The 15,153-nt window shown below is 40.0% G+C and overlaps 1 protein-coding gene across 5 annotated transcripts in view; it reads right to left on the reverse strand.

The window, feature by feature from the left end:
- The window catches only part of PRMT8 (protein arginine methyltransferase 8), a 57,877-nt gene that overhangs the window by 12,770 nt on the left and 29,954 nt on the right, over positions 1-15,153 (reverse strand). For all 5 annotated transcript variants that reach the window (XM_071433047.1, XM_071433045.1, XM_071433044.1 and 2 more), the window contains exons 3-7: positions 13,290-13,475; positions 9,332-9,487; positions 4,371-4,434; positions 1,191-1,333; positions 720-807 (exon numbers count right to left, since the gene is read on the reverse strand). In XM_071433047.1, coding sequence (XP_071289148.1) covers positions 720-807; positions 1,191-1,333; positions 4,371-4,434; positions 9,332-9,487; positions 13,290-13,475 — 637 coding nt within the window. The remainder of the gene's footprint in view (positions 1-719; positions 808-1,190; positions 1,334-4,370; positions 4,435-9,331; positions 9,488-13,289; positions 13,476-15,153) is intronic.

The raw sequence follows: 15,153 nt of genomic DNA on the forward strand, positions 1-15,153 counted from the left end.
CACAGCAGGAGCCTGGACTAGGTCACTTGTAGATGTCACTAACTACACCAGTTTTTCAATACTTCAAGGAAACTCTCCCAACATTTTAAAAGCAGAGGAAATGTCAATTTTATCCATCTATGAAGTATTAAAAACCCCCAAATTAGAACCCTTTCTTAACATATAAGTGAAATTTAAATTTCTGATCCTTATGTTTAATTTAAAAATTCTCACATTAAATGTTTTTTAAAAACTTATACGTGTTGTGGTTTTTTTTTTCTTTTTGACAAGCAATCATGGAGATATAATTTTTTTCTAGGTTTATTTCTTCACATGTACAAATTATTTGCATCTTGCTACTTTTATATTTTTGTTATGTTAAAAACAAAAATAAGGGCCTGAATGGCAAAAGAATATTACTGGGCTTTGTGGCTGTTATGATGGATTATATATTTATCAAAACGACAACAAAACTAAATCTCCTTTAATCCACATTTTAAATATAGCTAGAGGTATTAATATAACTCTAGGCAACGTCTTCATCAGTTTATACATGCATCTCTCCTTAGCGCTCTTTAAATTACTGCAAATTTCCTGAACTTATCAGCAGACCAACATTTTCTCAGAGTTCACATTCATATTGGAATTCTGGCCTGCAAAGAGATCACAGTAGGCTCCTGGAAATGAAAGATTTTAGGGAAATAACCACAGAAAAGTGTTACTGGCAGGTGCTTACTCACAGTGAATTTTGAAGTCCTTGTACTGTCTGTCTTCAATTGCTACCACGTACAAAGCAGCTCGGTCTGGAAACATTAGCCCTCCAGGTTTCTGTTGATGAATTGTGGGGAAATGGATCTCGTAATCTATTCACCTGACAAAGACATCACATTTTGAACTGCACATACAAAAACCAGACAAGCACCCCTTGCATGCCTTTATTGTTTTCCTTCAGATTTGCACACCAGCTTTAGCCTTGCAGCCTGCGGCAATGCCATTAGACAGTGTCTAGGCAAACTTGGCCGGCCAGCACTTAATCAAAAGCAAAGCTCTTTCACTGAGGTTCCCTTTGTCATCTCCTCGTTAAAGCCTGGGAAATGGCACTTGGAGATGTGAGTGTGTCTCGTTATGGCGACAGTAGGGAAGGGAAAGCTTGTAGTCAGAAGGTAAATGGTGACTGCCCCAGCGAGGAGCACGGCATGCAGAGCACCTACCAGCCACTTGTCTCGTGCGAAGATGACTGTGTTTAACATTGACTCATAGAACAGACAGTAACCCATCCACTCGCTGATGATGATGTCTACTTGATCCACAGGTAATTCAACTTCTTCCACTTTACCTTTAAATATTGTGATTACTGAAAAGAGAATCCAAAGAAATATGTTTCACATAATAAAACACCTGACTAAGATCCTTACTGGTGAATGTCAGGCTGACCTTTTCAATATGATTCTCTTCTTGAATGCCTGTCCATAAGGCATGACTTCATGTGACTCAATGCACTTCACACTTTAAAAACTATTCAGAGTACATTTAATAAATAGCATTTTTAGTAGCAGTATAAAAGGAAAAAAAAAATTGCAAAAACCAAAGGCCAAACAAAAAACCCCACCATGTCTAAAAACAACAGAAAAATAGGTCTTACCTGGTTACCTGTATGATCTCATTTTAAAAAGCCCTTTAAAATTTGGCAGATTTCTAGATCATTGACCAAGTATAGCAAAGAATCCACTTAGAAGCATTTAAACATCCCTGCAGATTTACACACTAATACTTGAATGTTGGGCCATATTTAGTTCAGTTGTAACAAATAATTTTGTTTTAGGACCACTACACAAGTCATCACTCATTCCTGCTTAAAAAAAAAAAGAAATCCTATTTAAAAATGTATTTTCAGCTTGTGCTAGATAATATTCAGTGTATGTTTCTCTCATGTTTTTATTGCTTGTTGCAGTGGATAAAGTCTCATGGTTCTGGATTCTTCCTTGAAAAGGTAACAGATGCACTTGAAATTTAGGAATTAGGTGAATATTTTACTTTCCATTACTAATTGATAAGATTACTTCACTACTCTTAATTAATGGCAATTTTTAATGACAGCTGTTTTTATTGATGAAATGGTCAACATTCAGTTTCAGAAAAAAATGAAGGTAATTTCATTTAATTTCATTTAATATAATTTAGCTAGAACTAGGTTAGCTGGCTGAGTCTGGAAGTGTGGGTTGAATGATTTATAGAACTCAGCCCAGGGAAAAGGAGGTTTTTCTTTCCCAAATACATGCAGTACTAGTATTACTCTAACCAGATGTGGCCACTTTATTTGCATAGCAAATTTTTAATCCAGACTGGCCCCCTAAGAAATTGGGAACACTCTGACTCAGACTGGTACCACAAAGTATCAGCTGTAAGAGGAACCTGACTGGAAAAGAGCAGAGTTCTCCTCTCTTTGCCATTATTTAAACTCATTTCTTTCACAGTAAGTAATTCAACAGTTCATCTCTTGTTATACTGAAGAATTTTCATGTCTACAAGCTCCAGCCATGAGTTCTCTTTAGTTCTCTTTTCTCCCAAGAACTTCCACTGCCCCAATTCTTTTGGAGTGAATTTTAGCACTGTTGACATCTGCCAGAGTGACACACCTGGCTTTGAAGCCCCCTGCTTACACCCAGAACAGTCACAGTGTAAGCAGCAGCAGCAGCATTACTGGTTCCTCCCTTCATAAGGCATCATGTGGGGACAGATCATGCTGTCCCCAGATGTATTGCATGTATCTGTTCTGGAAGCAGTGGGTTTTCCCTTGGTTCAGCCCCTTTTGCTGACTCTGCATTGCTCAAAACATTTTGGGGGGGGTGGGGAATGGAAAATTTCCATAAGCAACAAGATCCTTTGGCTCAGTACTTGGCTGCATTAAAATAGAAGTGAATGTGGGTCAGTGTGAAGTGCGAAAGGGTAAATGTTGGTTCAGGTGTGCAGTTTGCAGACCAAAGGGAGGAGGCTCTGCTCCTGCCTCCACAGTTCCCCAGAGCCTTTCTCCTTGTAGAAACAGGAGGAAAAAGCAGAGATAAAAACCTTCTGCACCTTCTGGAGAACACTGGAACCTTCTAATGTATTCTGACAATGGTTCCTTCACACACAACTCCTCTGCTGGAAATCCAAACACAAATTGATCTGCGGTGTGCTATTTGTGTCTCTAGCCAATGAAAGCTGTTCCGGGAATGCACAGCCTCTGCATCCAAGGTTTAGGACAACCACAGAGGTCACACCTCACTGCTTTAGTGCCTTATCCCTACTGTGGAAAGAGTATTTTCTGCTCCTTTGCTTCCTTCTTTTCCTGAACCAAGAGTTGCATAGGCTGGCTGGCCCCTGGTATCCCACACCACTGCCGTTTCACACCACAACACCTGAATGCTCGTGATGTACAATAAATATTCCTCCCAGAGAGCTTGGGGTAGCCACAAGCTGCCAGTGACAGCAAGAAAAATCAGAGCAGATGTGAACCAGCACAGAAACTCATTCCTGCACATGTGCAGGCAGAGCATCAGCGCAGACACAGCTGAAAGTCGGGGCACTGGGTACAGCCCAGCCATGACCTGCTCTGCAGCAAAGGCAAGCTCTTCACAAAAAAGCACTTTTAAACAGGAGCTGTCTCACGGCCTCAGTTAAAAAAAGACTGACTTTTTAGGTTGTTACAAAGATATCTTGAGTGCTGTGATTTGGAGGAGGATTGAAGGCATGAAATAGAACTTGTTGGGGATTATTTTTTGCTAAGGGTTTTCAGCAGCTTGGGGTTACTTCTAGGTTTTTGTTGGTTTTTGGTTGTTGTTTTTTTTTTTAATTCAGAGTTTCCACATACTTGGAAATTTCATCAGCTTTCTTTTCAATCAGAAAAGAAGTTTTATGTGATATTTTGATTTTATGATTTGAACATTTTCATTTGTGTGAGTGTGCATTTTGGTAAGGCTTTGCAAAAAGTATTTTCTTAAAGTGGGGAGTCAGAAAACTTAGCAAAAAATTTTTGCTTTAAATCTTATCTCAATTTGCATGTCAGTATGGGTGTTTGTATTTCTATTCTGTTTAAAAGAGAAGGTGGAATTCTAATGGCAGAATTAATTTCATAAGTTCAGTTCTAATATAGGGTCTTCCTTCTGCTTGCTAAACCAAACTTCCCATTGATCATTTCTATTTCCTTTTTTCGTCTCCGATAAATGCAGAATTCACAGTAATTCCTGCAAGGAATTGTTGTAGTGCCTAGAAGGAGGTGTTCAGTTTTGTATTTACATAAGTATATTCTGCAAAACTACCATTTACATGTAAAACACATAACATACGTTAATCAGAAAAAGCAAAACAGTTATCTTCTCTTTTTCCTGAAAAAAAAATTATATATGTCTTACTGTTGTCCAAGTGGTTGGCCTTGATAATTTTTTCTGAGTAGTCAGATATACTTGAGCATTCAATCTAGGAAAAAAAGAAAAAAAGAAAAGCAAGATAAAGAGCAATTTATCTGTTAGAGAGCTCAGCTGTGTGAATGAAAACTACCTACTGAAGGCAGCAAAGACTCTACAAAGCATGTAACCATTGATAAAGAGTAAATCAAACCTGTGGGGAGGATCATAATTAATGATGTTTTAATAATTAAATTGCAGTCTGTGTCTGAGTTAGAGCGGCTCCTGTGGAAATGATTGCTTTAAAAATTATTGAAATGTGAAAAAAGGGGTTTTACCTACAAAATGTACATTATTAATTATATTTAATTTCTTCCTGATACTACAGAGTATTGCCTCCTCCCCCACAACAATCTGCTGAATGGAATGAATTAGGATGATGCTACATTTCCATATATATTTTAAAACAAAATACATTCAAACTTTGTCAATAATATTAAAATTCAAATATGCCAATACTGGTCTATGCCAAGAAGCAATTGTTTTCTATGTGAAAAATCTATATTCTTTAGAAAAGTTGTTAGTCCAAAAGAATGCAATCATTTAACATACAAGAAAGGACTGAAATTTTCTATTTAAAAGAACATCCAGATCTGCGTGGCTTTTTCTCTGAGCAGCTCTGTGCTTTTTCTAGGAAAATAATTACTGAGTGTGCCTCAAGTTTTAGATTTGCCCTTAAACTTTGTAAAATCTGTGTACTAGCATAAAAGCATGTTTGCAATGACCTCTAATATCTTTTAGAGAAAAACTACATTCCAAGAATCTCTCTGGGTTTTGTGCCCCTTGAAAATCATGAAGGCCAAAGTTGCTTGTAGTCACTGAATCAGTTCCTAATTTACCTCTTCCAAATTTGGCATTAAACGGACGATACTACTTTGCATAATCCTTGTCTCCCTAATTCCCCTGTGGGAATGTCAAATAGAACTATATTATCTCTAATGAAGTGGTTTATATAGCCAGTGAATCCCATTTAATCTCTAAAAGCTAAATTGTGCTTGACCTCTGAGACAGCACTCACAGATGGCAGGACAGCAGACGCAAGGACACACAGATCCTTCATTCTTTTTATATTGTGCACGAAACAGACATAATAGCAGTCATAATATCAATCCCAGGCCCCATGGGAGCACATTGATTCTGCTTAGCTTGCCTGCAGATGTAAACCATTCCTAAAATGTGTCTCAATGGCCTGAGCATAAACCAAAACTGGCTTGTGGAAAGGAACACCTGAGTGCCAGTCCAGAGAGTTCAAGGAAGAAATCCTTCAGGGTGAGTGACATCCTTTGGCTCCATCCAGGTTCTTCCCTTACTGTAAACTGTATGGACTGTATGCCCTGTCTATATTACTGCCATTATACTCATTTTGCCTGTCTTTATTCACATCTGTCTGGTATTTTCAATTCCATTGCCCATTTTGGAAGGTTTTTAAATAAAGCAGGCGTAGGTAGGTGTTTGGAGGTTGCTTTCCAAACTTTCTAAAGAACAAGGTGCAAAGAAATAAAAAGTTCTCTCTCACGAAGTTTCCAAAAATCAGTTTCAGATGCAAAGAAGCAAAAGAATAAAACCCCCCAACATTTAAATGTTTCATGAAGGAATACATATTTCAGAAAAAAACTTGCTTTAGGGTGGCTAAAGCTATTCATCTGCATTTTGAATTGGACTCTATACTGTGGTTGAATTTTACTTTAAAAAGCAACCCATTTCAGAAAAAAGAAAACTGAATTCTGCAGGTGAAGAAATAGAGGAAAAATTGGTGTTGTCAGATTTTTTTTCTCAGTTTTCTTTCAAGTCAGTGATCTGCTCAAATCTGCCCTATTTAGCAAAGCATTTGGATTTTATGAAAAGCACATGTTCCAATAAAGTCTGTACCTGAGTTTATAATCACAGAATCATAGATGGTTTAGGCTTGAAGAGATCTTCAAAGGATTGCCCTGATTCAAGTGAAGGATCCTGTTCTTGGCCATGTTGAAAATCACAAGGTTCACACAGGCCCACTCCTCAAGCCTGACAAGATTCCTCTGTGTGGCCTATTTTCCTTCAAGTACATCAGCTGCACAAAGCAATTTTGTGTCATCTGCAAACTTGCTGAGGGGAAACTCAATCCCACCATCTATTGTCCTTAATGAAGATCTAAATAGCAGTGGTCCCAGCATGGACCCTTGAATTGCTCCAGCTGCATCTGGTTCTGTGTGTGCATATTCACCTCTGCTTTCATTTTACTTCTCAGTCTTCAATCTACTGCTGCAAATGTCTTCTCATTTACTGTGGTCTCTTCCTGAAATAGTCACAAGATCCCCAGATTTCCCATGGGCTGTGTCCTCATCATCACCTTTTTATACAAAGCAGCTGACATCTAACATCAGCCTTCATTTTCTGTGTCTGTTTAACTCCTTCTTTCCTGCACTGTTTTGTTTGTCTGAAAATAGCACAGAATTCACTGCAATGACTGTCCTGAATTTTGTATGACTAAATGCAGCAGATGAACCAAGGCTTCAAGGGATATTTTGTGTATTTTTGTGTCCCTCACTGACCCCTCCCAAGCACCAAGAGCTATGTGCCAATTCTATCTCTACATTTCTTACAACAGCTCCCCTGCTAGATTAACATCACTGCATGGTACCCTCCCACAAGGGTTAGGGCTCAGAGCAGGTGAAGAAAAAAGAAAAAATGAGGGGACTGGTTCTGCTCAGGTTATAGAAGAGATCCCCCCCCCATTCCAATAGGAATCTAAAAGTATCCCAAAAGGGCTTGCAAAGAAAGTAAAGTCAAACTCTTTTCTGAAATGCACAGGGACAAGACTAAAGTCAGTAATCATGAGCTGTGGCAAAGGAAATTCCTGCTGATTGTAGGCCTGGAATAGGTGCTGAGAGAGTCTCTGTACTTGGAGATTTTCCAGATTGGACTGGACAACTCTTTGGCCAACTTGAGACAGCTTTAAGTTAATGATTATATGATTTACATCTCTTGAAGACCCAGAGATAATTCTAGCTTTTGGCTTAGGTAGTGGCGAGGAATAAGTTCCAACAGTGGGTAAGAAGGGATAAGAAGAACCAGACAGAGTAGTGGATGAATTTGAACCCCAAGAGGGAAAGTGTGAGTAAGAGGAGAGTGATTTCTGTAGTCAAAAAACCAACGCTGTGCATTTGTCAACAGTTTCCACATCATGCTATTTGAAAAATCACATTTAACTGTAGAGAAGAAACTGGAACATCGCAGCTCTATGTATTAACTCATGGCAAATGTTTGCTTTTTAAATGGAACACTCACAGTTTCCAATTGCAAATATGAACCATAAATTCTCAATTTGACTATAAGATTGCCACTGCTAGGTCTGAAATGGCTGCTTGTCCAACACAAATCCACTCTGCAGCTTGCTGTGTACAGGGTTCATGGTGAGACAGCTCATCTGACAAGAAGGTTGAAACTCTTTGGCTGTAGCACAAGTTTCACACCTTAGGGAGTTCCCCTGAGAGCTAAGTTCCATGGATTGCACACCCACCAGCTTCAGCGATGAACAGTCCATTGGTGAGCTGGCACTGGTGTGCCACTCAGCTTTATAAAGTCCTGAGGTAAGGACTGAACTCTAAAGAAGCCCAAAGGGAGAAAAAAAACAACAAGACCTAAACAGGAAAAAAACCCCCTCACAATAACAACAACAAATATGGAAAAGTATTTACTTTTCTTTTACTTGGTGAATTTTCTGCCAGTGAGCTGGCTCACTGTAGAATCAGATAAGCACCAGTGCCAGCACAAGGGAGGGAGGAAGACCATATGGCCAGGGATCTGAGAGATGGGAAGGTGGGAGCACATCACCATCATTTTGTATATGCTTATACTTCTAGAGCACTGCAATATCTTTGCATGAGACCTGCATTTCTGCATCACAGAAAGCTGCTGGTTTATCCTCCCTGGGGCTTTGATGTAATAAATCATATTAATAAATAATACCTCGTTTACAAGAAAATACCTTCCAGCTGCCTATCGCGGGCTTAAACTCCAGAACTTTTTCCATCTATCTATAGTTTCAGGCTCTAGTCTGATAGTCAAATGAGATACTCAGAAGTTACACTGGATTTTGAAAATATAAGCCTGAGAATTGAAATGGTATTTCATGTATCATTACCAGTAATAAAGACACACAGTTCTGGTACTTAGTGACATCAGTGTCCTCAAATGCACAGATGTACCCAATTAAGTTTTAGTAAACAATTTTATTGAAGTACACTGAGAAACAGGATCTATTTCCCCTTTTCTATGTTGCATTATGTCTTCAGGGCAAACAGAAGTCCAAAGCAAAAAGAAACTGCATTTGTCATTTTAGAGTCAGTAAAAATAAGTTTGAATATACTTAGTAAGCAAATCTATGCTCTCCATAATGACTTCTCTGCAGAGAACAGCACATTCATGCTCCTAAAGTTCAATGTATTTAAGGTAATAATTTCCTTCTGCCTCTGAGAAGTGTTATTGTTGGCACAGAAAACATGCACATGCTTTCTTGCACAATTTGCTGAGTTGTAATATGCAGGGGAAAGTGTATTAAGTAAATGTGTTTCCAAGACTACAAAGTTGCAGACCCTGAAAATTTAAAAAGCAAGATAGTTCCCTTAACCCCTCTGAGTAGGAGTGAGTCTCTTTAACATTTTTTTTCAGCCAAGAAGAAATATGAATATGTACCCGAACACCAAAGGTTCCACATATGAAAAGATATTTACATCCCCATTTGGAAAAGGTGCAGTAGTGCAAGTCATAGAATACAACAGAACTGCACTGAAGTCACTATAAACCAAGCCATAGATGAGCTTGGAGAGTAGAATTTCAAACCAAGACAAGTAAGAAAAGGTAAATCATGAAGCCAAATTGTCAGGCAAAATGCACAAACATTGAGAGAATGTGAGAGAAAGTCTTCTTACCCCATATACCTTCTTGGCTCCTGCCTTTGCAGCAAACATGGAGAGGATTCCCGTGCCACTTCCAACATCGAGGACAATCTTATCTTTAAAAACATGTTTATTGTGATACATTGAGTTTCTATAGGTTAATGTGCGCACTTCATCTTTTAACATTTCCTGTGATGAAAATAAAAGGATTGTGTCACTATTTGAAATGCTTATATGCCTTCCACACTGCTGCTGAATGCATTCCCTTGCTATCATTTAAGCATTAACAGCCAACATGAAGAGTTTCTCAAGTACTTTGGGGTGCACACATCAAAGCAACTGTAAAACGCCAGCCACTTAGAGCTGAATTATTAAGAAGCAGCATGATGCCCCTTGTATGATTTTATTCTGCTATTACTTCACTGTTACAATCAACAAGCAGAATGTAATCTAACCACAGCACTGCTCTGGGAATAGACAGAAGCCATACAGAAATCCAAACTTTCCTTTCCTCCTAAATCATGCACAGCCCAGAGCCTCAGTGGAGGGACCTTCTGAGGTTCCTCTTTGGACAGAAAAGAAACGGCTTCAGAAGACATTGTACAACAGCAGGCTTGACAACCTTGCCCAATGCAAGGCAGAAGCCCACAGCAGAGCTTAGAAATTCTGTATTGTAAGGTCCTCCCTCACTGCTCTTTCCACTCATTTTCCTGATCAATTTCCAGAAGATATTAATGTATCACCTAGACTACTATCTCACTAGTTTGAGATATCATTGTTAGGTCCTCATTTCTGATGCACTGATAACAGCAGTACATTCATTTAATTCCATCAATACCTTGCTTTCTCTTGTACATCCATCAGTCAAACTATTTCAATAAAAAGGACCATGCTCAAGACCCAGGTGCCATTTTTAAGAGAAGTGTAGACCATTCAACACAGACTTTAGTTTTCTGAAAATGCTTCTGTTATGTCTGGAAGGCTGAAGGTTTGCTTATTCTATTGCCTAATTTCATAGTTTGAACAAGAAGACAAATGAGTTTTTCAATTTCAGGATGAAAAGGATCTGTTCACTGCCCAGCAGTCTGAGGCAATCATGAACTGGATTGTTACACGTATCAGCTGCTTACTTACCTGTCTTGGCAGGCCACTATGTGTGCTCAGTAACTGCAGATGAATAAAAGGTCACTTTTATCATAAAGTATGGTTTGGTATCAGGCAAAGAGCAATCCATCACCCCTGGAAAGGTGTGAGTACACCCTCATGTGTGGAAACTGTTTCCACACATATTAAGAACAAGAAGGTAACTGGGAGTGCTCACCATGGATTTGGAGATGACTGAGCAGTTGGTATCTTCCTGTGGTGAAATAATGAACTTTGTGAATGAGGGAAGAGGAATGAGGAAGAGAATGTTTTTTATCTTGATTTTTTGCAAAATTTTCAACATTTTTTCCCATAACATCCTCATTGAAAAATGGATGAGCTATGGACTTCATAAATGGTCAGTGCAGTGGGCTGAGAATTGACTGAACTGCTGCTCCAAAAATGCTGTAATGAGCAGCACAAAGTCCATCTGGAGGCCAGTCACTAGTGGTATCTCCCCAGGTGTCAATATTGATGCCTTTTAGCATGATTTTTCAGGTGGATTAATCTCTTCCTAGCAGAACTCAATCCTCAAAAAGGGTCCCATAGATATAAAACCCAAAACCTTGTCATTGATACCTGCTGCACAAGCAATTGTGGACCCGTGGTAACATTTCTCCTCAAGTCCTTGTTTGCGCTGTTGAAATTGAGGCAAAACCCCACCTGGCACACCCTGCTGTTGATCATCATCCTGAGAGCTGCCCAGTGACACTTGCTATGCTCCAGGTCTCACTGGTGCTCATGTAGAACAGCAGCAGGCTCTAAGAGCTGGTCTAAGAGATGGACAAATGCCAGCAGCTTCTACACAATGTCCCAAATCCAAATGCCTTGGCAGAAGGTCTTGTCAGCAGATGGGGCCTCTGTACCCAGCAGGTGAGAGCCTTTGTAGCTATCACTTGTCACTTGCTCCCAGTGCCTCTGCCTGGCTCAGAGCCTGGAGGCTTGTTGGAGAGAACTTCCTGCCCCTCAGCTACAATGAAGACACTGACCCTATTCTGTAGCCAGAGATCTGCAGGTGGATCAAGAGCCTCCCTCTTGTTCCCAGAAGGCATAAGTTTCCAGCCTTCACCATCAGAGGAGTCCCGACTTCCAAATCTGGTAAGTACAGACTCTGGCTGCCTCCCCTTTCACTACAGTTGGGGTTTTAGGCCCTTGTACCCTCAGAGAAGATCTATCAATCTCTTCCTCATGCCCCTGATGCTTCAAAGCCTGCCAGCCTCCTCTAGCAGCTCCTTTACTTTTTGACCCAGATCCTTTATGAGTGCACACCTTCTGCAGGCAAGGAGGAAACTTCCCAGCCTCAGCAAGAAGCTCTCTGCACTCCCTGAGACCTACATGGCTGTATCCTTCCATCAGGAGCTCAATTTGACTTATGGTCTATGATGTATCTTCAAAATTTTCTCCTAGGTCTCCTTCCCACTCAATCGTTTCTCTATAGTCTTCCATTCTTGGACTGAATTTCTGAATGCTACAATGGCAAGATGTTATTGGCAGATTATTGGTATTAAATACCAATATAGCCGGATGGAACATGCCTGGGCTCGGCTGGCCCTTGCTGCTTGACCAAAGGCGGCAGCTGTGGTGTTTCACCTCAGAGACACCTTTGGCTGGCTGGAAGCTGCAGCTGGGCACTTGGGACAAGTCCAGGCATGCAGGAGCTCAGGTTTACCTCTGGCAGAAAGGCTTTAGGTGAGGTGAAGGAAAGGAGTCAGGTTCTGCTGGAGGGTTTTGATCCAGAGCTTTATTCCTGGCCCACAGGCCTCTGAAGCCAGCAACAGCTCCAACAGAACCCTGAACTGCATGGTTGCTGTGTCTCTGAACCCCGGGGAGAGGGGGAGGGAAGGGGTAGGGATCCCACCAACAGGTAAGGGGGGAAGTCTCAGGGGACAAATGACACCTGGATGGCCCAATGACCCCAGGGCTGAGAGGCATCTTTGGAACTTTGCCAATCACACGGATGCCCTTGCTGGAATGCCAAGATTGACGGACAGCTCTCAGCAGGGGGCAAGGGAGGGGGAAAGGAGAGGTTGTTGGCACACCTGGGGAAGGAACTGGGATAGCTGAAACAGGCTATTACATCGCACCACAACAGCAGATAGAAATCTTTTATGTTTACACCCCACAACCAGTTACTAGAGTAATGGAAATAGATATTGCTATGCTGTTTGTGAGGAATGCACTGAGTCATTTCACATTTGCTTTTTTGCATCCTGCTCCTAAAAATCTCATACTTTTGTGTCACAAGAATATCAGCAAGGCAAGGTATCAGTGACTTCTTTAGAACTATTCTACAGTGAGCATTTTGATAGAAAATTGTCCAAGTATTTAAAATTCTTTCCAGGAGTGTATTTAAGGGAGGGAATTGGGCTTAATGTTCCCATCAATGCAACCTGTGCATTCAAGTTACATGCCAGGAGTCAGGAAACTGTTTGGCTTCTCATGTCAGCTGAGTGGCTGTTCTGCTGATATCTGTGCTCAAACACTCAAGAGAACAAAATCCCCAATTTAGCAGTGAGGGAGTGCCTATGGTTGTGGCTGGGCTGGTTTGCAGCCCTCATAAATGCACTGCATTTATGCACTTGTGAAATTCACTTCTGCACGGACAGCTACTATAAGAATCTAAGTGGGACAGAGGTTTTGAGTGCAAGTCTCTAGAGAAATGGGTGATATCTTTGGCACTTAACCAGACTACACAATTGTATGAGGAAAGGCAGAGGAATATAATAATGAGCAACTGGGATACAGATAAGAAGTAAAAAAATAAAAGAAATAATAATAATAATAATAATTATTATTATTATTATATTGATAGTTATGTAACAATTGCTGAAACAGAAATAAAAGTTACCTCATGAATTCCAAAGTGAGCATAGGAATCAAAGTAATAATCCCTGGATGTCATCTCTTCTGGATTGATGAGCTTTGCCATCTTGCCTCGGCCCGGGCAGCTGGGTTGCAATGGAGCATGGATGACAGACTGAACTGGCTTTGGAACAACAGCAGGCTGAGGAGGCTGAGATGGAATGGTGCAAACCTAGGAGAACATGGAATATTGTTAAGAGGCATCATTAAAATAAAATATTTCTCTCTATGTCTAGTGTAGTGATGTTATTGTTAGTGCTATTATTGTAACTATCTAGTAGATAACAAGTCCAAAGACATCTGGTGTATCATAAGTGAAATTTAGGCTGCCTTCTTTCCTGGATCTTTTAACTTATTTGATGTCCTGTAAAATTTCCTTAATGGATTTTTCCTTAATGTTTCTCTGCAGATACTGAAATTAGTGCAGAGTAATGGTAAATTATGGGTGTTGGCTGAAGTAGGTTACTGAAAACATTGACACAAAGCAGTAAAGTGCTACTTTTTCTTCTACATTAATGTCCTATTCCATCAAACTGCCACAGATTTGTGAGAGGCAAGTTGCAATAAACACATAGTTCCCCTGCAAAGAAGAGCTCATGAAAAAAGGATTCCAGACACAGTGTTGCCAACAAGGGCAGAATTCACAATTGATTCTTAATTATCAGGTAAGGTGCCTGTTTATATTGATGAGCTAGGTCTGAGAAGGCTCACAATATCTGAAAGTCCCTGATGCTATCTGAAAGTCTCTCAGCATGTCCAGGAAGCACTACAGGGAGCTGTGTGACATGTGTGGTCTCTTAATGCAGTTTCCTGTTGTTGGGAGATGCAGGAGTTATGCGATTCCAACACACCATGGCCCCCAGCACCCAATTTTTTATTGAATACTGCATCTCCAACACCAGCATTCTGATAGGCACAGAATTCTCACACCCCCTTGGTCCACATTTGATACCTGTATCACATAAGACAGAAGACAGAATGTTTTTCAAATATGAGCTAAAAGAGACCCTGGTCTGGCCCATGTGTGTATCTACATTTTGAATCCTTAATATAAAGCAAAATGCTGAAAACTGAGAAAGACTGAGCAATATCCTACAGCTTCACCTATGCGCTGAGTCACCTGCAAATTATGGGTCAACAACTTCATATATTAAGGTCAATCCTACTTAAAATATATCATATCCTTTTGTACTTTTGGGGGTTTTTTTATGACTCAGTAGTTTCTCAGTGGGGACCAGAGTTGCCTGAGCCTCTTCTCGCTACTTTCATGAAGTTCATGCTGTCTTCTATAGCTTGGAACTGAGAGGCATCAATCCCCTGTACTGTCTCTGAATAGCATCAATTAGCCTAATTCAGTTTGCTTCAATTAAAAAAAAAAAAAAAAGAGGAAGAAGAAAAAAGCCCCCACATTTTGTAGATTTCTATGTCTCATCTTTTGATGGCTTCTTTGGTCCATCTGTTCAAAAAGTAAATGCCATTGGTTTATGTTCCTGTAACATTTTTCATCCCCAAAGATACAGAAGTGCTTTAATTATGAGTCTTTTCTATTTCTTGCATTTTTTACTTTATCGCCTCATCCTGTTCACCTCACCTAGTTCACAAACCCCAATTGGGTTTGTATTTCTGTTTGCTCTAGTTTCAAGAATGTCCATCTACAGTCAAGTAATTTCTCCAAAGACATTGCTTCATTGCCTGTTCATTGCAAGCAGTAACACTGATAACTTAGTCTGTCAAAGTGTTGCTCTTAATATTCAACTCTTTCAAATATAATCCTGCTACTTTTAATTACAGACTTGAGGTTATATCTCAACTTTTTTCTCCATTGGCACGCACCCTATGTAATTTCTGCA

Source organism: Agelaius tricolor, unplaced genomic scaffold (genome assembly GCF_023055355.1).
Source record: "Agelaius tricolor isolate 1412-34295 unplaced genomic scaffold, bAgeTri1.0.p SCAF_9, whole genome shotgun sequence".
NCBI classification, from domain to species: Eukaryota; Metazoa; Chordata; class Aves; order Passeriformes; family Icteridae; genus Agelaius; species Agelaius tricolor.